This window comes from Miniopterus natalensis, chromosome 4 (assembly GCF_054644295.1).
Source record: "Miniopterus natalensis isolate mMinNat1 chromosome 4, mMinNat1.hap1, whole genome shotgun sequence".
In the NCBI taxonomy this organism is placed as follows: Eukaryota; Metazoa; Chordata; class Mammalia; order Chiroptera; family Miniopteridae; genus Miniopterus; species Miniopterus natalensis.
In genome coordinates, this window is record NC_142084.1 from 67,151,294 (window position 1) to 67,159,850 (window position 8,557).

Genomic DNA, 8,557 nt, shown 5'->3' on the forward strand with positions numbered 1-8,557 from the left:
CAGCCCATTGGCTAAGGCCCAGCCCGCCTCCGAGAGTTCTGGCCGGGTCTGGACTCCACAGCCTCCGCCACTTTCCGCCCCCAAGATGTCACTCAACGGACGCGCAGCGCATTGGGAGATCCCCTCAGCGCCGGTGGAATCAAGCCACAGACACGGATTTTGAGGGCTTTATTGTTGGGGAACCAGGGGATACAGCCAAACTCCCGTCGTCTTTGGCCCGTTACCCCGCTGGCCCGAGGCTCAGAATGGCTACTCCCCCGGCGCCTCGTCAGGCTGTTTAGACGCGAGGGGCAACCAGGCGCTCCCCTGATTCACTTCGTACTTGTCACTACGTTTATGCCTCCCGAAGACGTACATTAAGGCCGCGATGACAGTCACAAGGCCCAGGATCGTCAATACCCCCAGGACGATGGTGACGGTGAGGGAGTTACAATCTGTGCAGAAAAACAAGGAGTAAATACTTGCACCCATGCCCCTCCTAGGCTTGCCTTCTAGACCCGCAGACTCGCCTCAGCTCACCCTGAACGTTCATCACCACGATGAGAGAGTGCATGCCCTGTGAGTTGGCTGCTTGGCAGTAGTAGATACCACTGTAGTTTAACCTGACGCGGAATGGGATCCCGATGGGCACCTGGACACTGGAGGCTTCATGCAAACACCGTAGCTGGGGATCCGGGTTGCCCCGGGCTTGGCACTGAAGGACTTGGGTTGTTTTATCTTTCCACGTCAAGTGCTGAGGACATTTGGCTGGGTCAATCTTAGGACCATCTGTGAGACCGCCAAATGATCAGACACACCCCGAGGTACAATGGGGCAAGAGAGCATCAAGTCTTTCCATACGAAGGATTAAAGTCAGAGTGACCTACTCACACAGTACACGCAGCTGGACGCTCCTGTTCCTGTGCAAGACCACCCCATCCACCTCGAGGGTGGCATTGCAGAAGAAGCTGCGTCTGTCGTCCCTCTCAGTGGCGTTTAGCTGAAGCAGGGCGAGCTGTCCTGGGGCCACAGCGGGAACTCCGTCCAGCGTGACCTGGACTTGGGCTCCAGCAGCGCAAGTCACATTCACTGTGGTACCCTCAGGGACTGTCGGCTGGCTCAGGTTCCTGAGGGTCCCGCTCAGGTTCATCATGGGCCCCGAGAAACCTAAAGGAGTGGCATTGCCTGGGAATTTGCTAACCACTCCCTCACACCGGCCAAGCCCAGCCCTCTACCCACAAATCAGAGTATCCAGGCCTTTCCTTTTAGCTACTCTTTCGCCCCATCTAACTTGGGGTACTCTGGCCCTACTCTAATGATGACCCAGGCCCCGCCCATTCTGCATCTCCTTCCGCTTTGGCGGCTCAGGCCCCGCCTTTCCGGCTTCGCTTCCCTGGTGCCTTGCCCTTTGGGGTAATTAAGCCCCACCCCCTTGCCCTCAGTTCTGCTGTTTTGGCCCCGCCCCCTCTTACTATAAATGGTCAAGTTCTCCTGAGTCTTCCGGCTCTCCCCCGCCAGGGTCACATTGCAGACAATCTCCTGTGCTCCCTCTAGTTCCCCGCTTGCTGTGGCTGTGGCTGTGGCCATGAGCGTGTCACCGTGGCTCACTACTGTAGGATGCAGCATCTGGTCCCCCAGAGCCAGTTGGACCTGGGCCTCAGAGGCGGGAAACAGCCCGTCCAGGGTGCAGTTCACGGCCTGGGATGTTCCCACCTCCAAGAACCGGGGAACAAAGAGACGTGGGGGCGTCACAGGCAGGACTGGGGAGAAGAGTGGGAATGAGCCAGAGGTCTCACACAGCCGTGGATGCCCCTTTCCCTGTGACACACTCATACCCCCCCAACCAGGGTCCTTCTTTCCCAGAATACCTTGTAACCTGGATTACCCCCTTCCTAGGACACATCTATCTGCTCATACTTTTCAAAAATACCCGCTGCTGTGGGCCACCCACCCAATGGCCAAGGGCAGGCCTTCCCAGAAGCCCTTGAGGTACAGGCTACCCCATTCTCAGAAACCTCATGACCAGGGCACCCCTACTTTGGCTCAGCTCATCACCCACAATCTGCAGTCCCTTCCCTCACCAAAGGTTTGGAGCTGCCTGGGGACTGAGCTGTTCTGGAACAGTCCCAGCCCTTGGGGCCGCAGGTCCAGTTCCCAGCGGCAAGAGAAATTGGCACCGTGATCGTTTCTGCCCACTAACACCGTGGTATTGACTTCTGCAGGCTCCCCAACTGCCAGCTGCCGGCTCAGCACCTCCTCCCCACGGAGCAGCAACACGAAGAGGCTGGTTCGGGGTGCCCCGCCTTCCACGCAGCAGCGCAAGGTGAGATTTTTGCCTATAGGCTTCCAGGGGGACATGGGTGCCAGCTCCACATGCTCTGGAAACCCTGGGGCAGGGGGGTAGAAGGAGGGAAGAACAGAAACTTATCAGCCAGCCCTGTATCCTCCACCCCAGGGAGTGGAGAGGACCTGAGGGTGGCCCAGTGCAGAACTGTGAACTTTGAGTTGATAAACCTCAAGGGCTTAGAAATGTGCCAGTGGGAAGTGTTTGCTATTGTCATTAGCATCATGATTATTCCTGTTTTGTCAGACACCTTGCCAGGCACTGAAATAAAAGTCACATTTGCTCTTCCCAAGGGCCTCACAGTTAAAAAAAGAAGAGCCCACCTGGCGTGTCTCAGTGGTTGAGTATTGACCTATGATCCAGAAGATCAAGGTTTGATTCCCGATCAGGGCACATGCCTGGGTTGCGCACTCGATCTCCAGTGTGGGGCGCGCAGGAGGCAGCCTAGCAATGACTCTCATCATTGATGTTTCTGTCTCTCTCTCCCTCTCCTCTCTGAAATCAATAAAGATATTTTAAAAGGGGGGGGGGGTACTAACGTCTATGACCACTTGTGATGTTAATAGTAATTATAAAAGTTCCTGTTTAGAACTTTCCTTAAACTTTGCAGATGTGATACAGGCATCCACCTTCATTCACATAGCAACTGAGTAGAATTTTCTCTATTATTCTTTCTATAGATGGAGAAACAGGCCCAGAGAAGTGATCTGCCCATAGATGCACACCTAGGAAGGGGTAGAACCCAGGTTAGAATGTGGGTCGCCCAAACTTTAGACCTATGTGTCCACCTGCCTCTTTACTGTCACATCTAGGGACTCCCAGCTTCTGGACTCTAGCCTTGGCCTCTCTTGAAGAGCTTGGTCCAGCCCTTCCCGATCAGTCCCAGGTGCTCAAGACTTTCACAGACTACCTGCCCGGGGCAGCTTCTCAAGGTGCTTTGGCACAATCATGGGGGACCTGATAACCTCCAGGCTGGGTCTTCTCCCAGATATAGCTGCAGTGCCCTTCACAGGCACACATAACCGAACCCTAAACCTCCTTGGGAAGCATCTTACTCTCACCTTCGACAACTCGAGCTTGGATCTCAAGCTGTCAGAGAGGCCCAGGGACTGGCTGCTATGAAAAATATTTAACACCCTACTACAATTTTAGAATATTTAACAAGGAAGATTCCATCTTAACCTCAGGCACCACTGGTCAGAGATAGTGTTATGCTGGTAAATTCTGGTTATGCTTGGGCTCTTGGGGGTAGGGATGGGGAACCCGGATAAAGAGCATTTGCCAATTTCTGCAGTGTAAATACTCCCACTATGGCTGATATCAAGCTAGCTACCCAATGTGAGACAGAGTTGGGAAGAGATGAGCACAGTCAGATCTCATGAGCCAAGACCAACAGTTTCCTGCACAGCACTGGACAGAAGGACCAGACAGACACACAGATACATACAAACAGAGAGACACGCAGATGTACACATCACACAAAAATATATGTAGATACAAACACATATACATAGACACATACTGACACAGACATCCATATCCACAGACACACAGATACTGATACAAACACACTTGCCCCAATCACACATAGAGATACAGAGACAGTCATGGAGATATACATAGAAAGATACATAAATACAGACACAGGCACACACATAGACATGTACACTCACAGACACAGACTTAATGACATAGACATATATGCTCATGGACACATGTAGGTACACAAACACGTATAGACACTGGTACCCACACAAGACCATACACATGGTTACACATGATTACTATACTTATCTGTGAAGGCTTCACAAAACGGTAGGCACCATGAGTAATCTGCTATTTTCTAGTCTATTGTTTGCCTTTTTAAAAATAAATGTGTTTTTATTGATTTCAGAGAGAAGAAGGGAGAGGGAGAGATAGAAACATCTATCGGCTGCCTCCTGCATGCCCCCTACTGGAGATTAAGCCTGCAACCCTCGACCCCCACCCCTTGTTAAGAACAGGGACTCAGGCCCTGGCCAGTTTGCTCAACAGTTAGAGAGTTGGCCCTCAGACTGAAGGGTTCCAGCTTTGATTCCAGCCAAGGGCACATGCCTCGGTGGCAGGCAGGCTCGATCCCTGACCCTGGCCCTGGTTGGAGCATGTACAGGAGGCAACCAATCCATGTGTCTCTCTCACATCCATGTTTCTCTCTCTCTCTCCCTTCCACTCTCTGAAAAGCACTGGGGAAAAAATAATAGCCTCGGGCGAGGATTAAAAAAAAAAAAGAACAGGGACTTGGGAGCTGAACTGCCAGCCTCACCATTCATGGGCTGTGAACCCTGGCAAATGCCTCCACCCCACTGAGCCTCAGTTTCTTTAGCTGTGAAATGAGACTCATAAGTGCACCCCCACCCCATCCTGGGATGTTTGTAAGGATTGAATGAGGGCCACAGTGGTTATCAGCACTTAAAACAGTGGTCACTGCTAGCAGCACTAGGTAAATGGAGATTTGACATTTATACATTTTTATACTTTTTGATTTTGGAACCCCACTGATTTATTACCTGCCATAAAAATATAATAGCCTGGCCGGTGTGGCTTAGCAGTTGAGCACCGACCTATGATCCAGGAGATTGTGGTTCGATTCCCAGTCAGGGCACATGCCTGGGTTGTGGGTTCGAGCCCCAGTTGGGGGCGTGCAGGAGGCAGCCGATCAGTGACTCATCATTGATGTTTCTATCTCTCTCCCTCTCCCTTCCTCTCTCTGAAATCAATAAAGACATATAAAAAATCAAAATATATATGTATATATAAGTAATAAATAAAAGACATGTACTATCATTTTTAAATGCTTGCTGGGACCCAAATAAATTTATTTTACACTACCACCCTGGCATATGGTTGAGATGCATCTCTGTCTGTCTGTCTCTGTCTCTTTCACACACACACACTCTCTCACACACACATTCACACATGTACAGGTCCAAGCTCTGGCTCAGAGGCCTGGTCCATTCCTGCAAACTCAGGGCCCACTCCCCACACCATTGGCCATTTACCCCCACCACTGCCTGAGGCCAGTCCCACCTCCAGGTACATCTACTCACGGTATACTGTGATGTTAGATGAGCCTGTGATCTGCAAACCATTGCAGAAGCCGGAGCATAGGACCACACTGTCACCAGTCACATTGCTGAGCTGGAAGGCTGCCCAGCCCAGGCCTTTGCCCATTGACTCCTTGAAAAGGGATGTCTCCAGGGTAATGAGTTCAGGTTGGGGGCAATCTGTACTGCAGTTTACCAAGAGAGACTCTCCAGCAAGTACCACAGGGTCCTGCGGCTCCACCTGAAGCAGGAACTCCTGTCCCTGGACACCTGTGGGAACAGGGAAGCTCTGCTGGTTGACCCACTGACCCCCAGCATATTCATCTTGAGGCCCTACCATCCAACACCTCCTCTACCCAAGATATGGTCTCTGCCTTCATGGTGTTTCCAGTCCTGTGGGGAAAACAGGTGATGGGTCAGGGACTGGGAAGAGCTTAGAGGGAGGCCCATAGGAGCCTATAGGAGGAACTGTCAGGGAAGCTTCTTGGAGGAGACAACTACAGCCAGTTTTGAAGGGTAAGTAGGAGCCAAGTAATAGAGAAGAGTGATCCTGGCAGAGAGAAGAGTGTAGGCAGAGGTCAAAGGTACAGATGGAACGGGGGGGGGGGGAGTTGGGGGAGAACAACTCTTGGGGCAGGTACTGAGCCTTGAGAAGCCCTGAAGGCTGAGTTAAGGTCCCACAACTTTCTATCCAGGACACTGGTGAGCCCCCTGTCTGATCTGTGTTCAAGGAAGTGTTTGTAGTGAACCACAGCTGTAGGATGTGGGGACTTTTGCTTTCTCCAGTCCCCTATTCTCTACCAGCCCCCAACTCTAGCCCTCCCCACGTTGACTCGCCTCACCTGGAGGCAGCAGACAGCAGACCAGAAGCAGAGAGATGAGCAGAGTCCAGCAGGCCCTGGACAGTGGCTCCAAGGGCACCATGGTGGCCAGCCTGTGGAGGATAGTGCTGCCTTAATGTAGCACCGAGCAGAGCAGCAGGAAGCAGAAACAGAAGCACAGCCACGGAAGTTAAGGTTGCGGAAGTTAAGGTTGCAGTTGGGGCTGCACCTTGTTCAGGCCCGGGGGAGGGCAGGGAGGATGCTCTGTGGCCCCGGAGGTGCAGAGTGGGGAGCCCAACTAGCGCCTGGGCGCAGGGCACTGTTGAATCTCTGACTGGGTGAGCTTCAGTTACACTTCTGGCTCCCAAATGAATTCACAGGAAATGCAAACAGTCATCTTCCTTTGTTCTCATTACTGAGGGCCTTGGGGGCGGGGGTTGGAGGAAGGTGAGAAACTTCCTTCCTATTGAACTTAGGTGAATGTGTAATTGTACAGAGACTTCATTCCTTTGATATGACCTTTTCTCCTTTCTTTCTTTGTGATCAAACTGGCCTCATTCCACACCCTAAGTCTTCCACCTCTCCCTTGTAGGTCCACTCCCTTTATCTCTAAACCTTCAGGACAATGCGGTTCTGGTCAGCATCAAATAATCTTAGGAACAAAGCCCAGGGTCTATTGACCACAGAGGAAGATAACATCTAGGCCTGAGTTGTATTTCAGCTAGGGACCCAAGGAAGTTGAATAATCTCACCAACCAAATCCTTGCAAAACCAGACAATGGAGCCATGGCTGACATCAGGACCAGATGCAATGATCAGCTACCCCTTCCTTTACCCTAGAGCAGACTCATCAATAGAGACCACATCCCTAACTCCCTTAGTCCCCTATATAACCCATCCCCAGGAAGCCATCAGGGAGCCAGGTCTTTGAGCACAAGCTCACCTGTGACTCAGGTATAGCACCATTCCCTTAATAAACCTTTACTTGGCTGCAAACTCCTGTTTGCTTTTGATTGGGCTTTGATGCATGCAGGTAACCAAACCCTTTAGTTCAGTAACAAAGGGGAAGGTGTTCTGTTCTAGAAAGGTAATGGGTGACCTCCAGACTCTGTCCTTGAAGTGATAAGGTGGGATTTCAAGGCAACATTTCAAGAGAACAACAGGGGACTTCGAGGCAGGGCCTCAAGGGGTTAGTGTGAGATCTCAGCATTCTTGGGGGACAAATAAGAGATTTGGAGGTGATAAAGACAGATCCCCTAAGATGAGTAAAGCCATGAAAATGAACAGAGCCCACATTTATTGGGCTCTTGTGCCAAGCTCTTTGTTGGCCCCTGGAGTGGCTCCTGTAGGGCCCTTTACCTTTGAAGGTTTTGGGAGATCCCCACATTCCCTATGCACAGTGGTGAGGTGGGGTTGTTAGGGAACAAGTGAATCCTGAGACACCATCTGTCAAGGATGCTACTTATTTTTTCTTGTTTTTTATTTTTGTTTTTTTAACTTTTTAAATTGATTTTTAGAGAGAGAGGAAGAGAGAGAAACATCAACGTGAGAGCAAAACATCTATGGGTAGCCTCCTGCATGCCCTGCAACCCGGGCATGTGCCCTGACTGGGAATCAAACTGCGATCTTCTCGATCATAGGTCGATGCTCAACCGCTGAGCCAGGCTCCAATCTGCCTCTTGTTCCTCTGATCTGGGTTCCAGTGAAGGACCTGTTGAGGGCCTTGATGGCACCCAGCACTCATCCACTCTCCCCATCACTAAGGCCATGCCCCCTCTTCTGTCACCTGGCACACCTCCCCCTCCAATCAGGGGTCTCCTCTGCTGCCCTGCTCCCCCATCTATTTCCTAGAGGGTGCTGAAAGGGCAAATAAAACTAAAAAGTATTTGTAAATAATATATCTGATAAGAGATTATATCCAGATTATAAAGAATTTTTATAACTCAACAGCAAAAACTCATTCAAAACTGGGCAAAGAAATTGAATAAATATTTCTCCAAAGAAAAGGTGCTCAACATTATTAGTTATTAGGGAAATGCAAATCAAAACCACAATGAGATAGTACTTCACACCTATTAAGATGGCTACACTAAAAAAAAAAGAAAACAGCAAGTGTTGGTGAGGATATGGAGAAACTGGAACATTCATACTTTGCTGGGAATATAAAACTTTGATTGTTCCTCCAAAAGTTAAACAGAATGATCCAGCAATTCCTCCTAAAATAATTGAAAGCAGGGATTCAGGCCCTGGCCAGGTAGCTCAGTTGGTTGGAGAGTTGTCCTGATACGTCAAGGCTGCGGGTTCCGTCCTCGGTCAGGGCACATACAAGA

The 8,557-nt window shown here is 50.6% G+C and overlaps 1 protein-coding gene across 1 annotated transcript; it reads right to left on the bottom strand.

Moving 5' to 3' along the window:
* Positions 1 to 193: 193 nt before the first annotated feature.
* ICAM3 (intercellular adhesion molecule 3) lies at positions 194 to 6,330 on the bottom strand. The gene is made up of 7 exons (XM_016207942.2): positions 6,249 to 6,330; positions 5,410 to 5,676; positions 2,061 to 2,366; positions 1,452 to 1,739; positions 871 to 1,146; positions 520 to 768; positions 194 to 434 (listed from the first exon to the last, which is right to left on the bottom strand). The coding sequence occupies exons 1-7, from the start codon at positions 6,328 to 6,330 to the stop codon at positions 250 to 252; spliced, it is 1,653 nt and encodes a 550-aa protein (XP_016063428.2). The 3' UTR covers positions 194 to 249.
* Between the last annotated feature and the right edge of the window lie 2,227 nt (positions 6,331 to 8,557).

Excerpts from the sequence above, each read along its gene's own strand:
- ICAM3 (XM_016207942.2), bottom strand. The coding sequence starts at position 6,330 with ATGGTGCCCTTGGAGCCACTGTCCAGGGCCTGCTGGACTCTGCTCATC. Across the intron at positions 1,147-1,451 it reads GGAGAACTTGACCATTTATA|GTTTCTCGGGGCCCATGATG; the intron begins GTAAGAGGGGGC and ends CCACTCCTTTAG. Across the intron at positions 435-519 it reads CGTGGTGATGAACGTTCAGG|ATTGTAACTCCCTCACCGTC; the intron begins GTGAGCTGAGGC and ends TTTTCTGCACAG.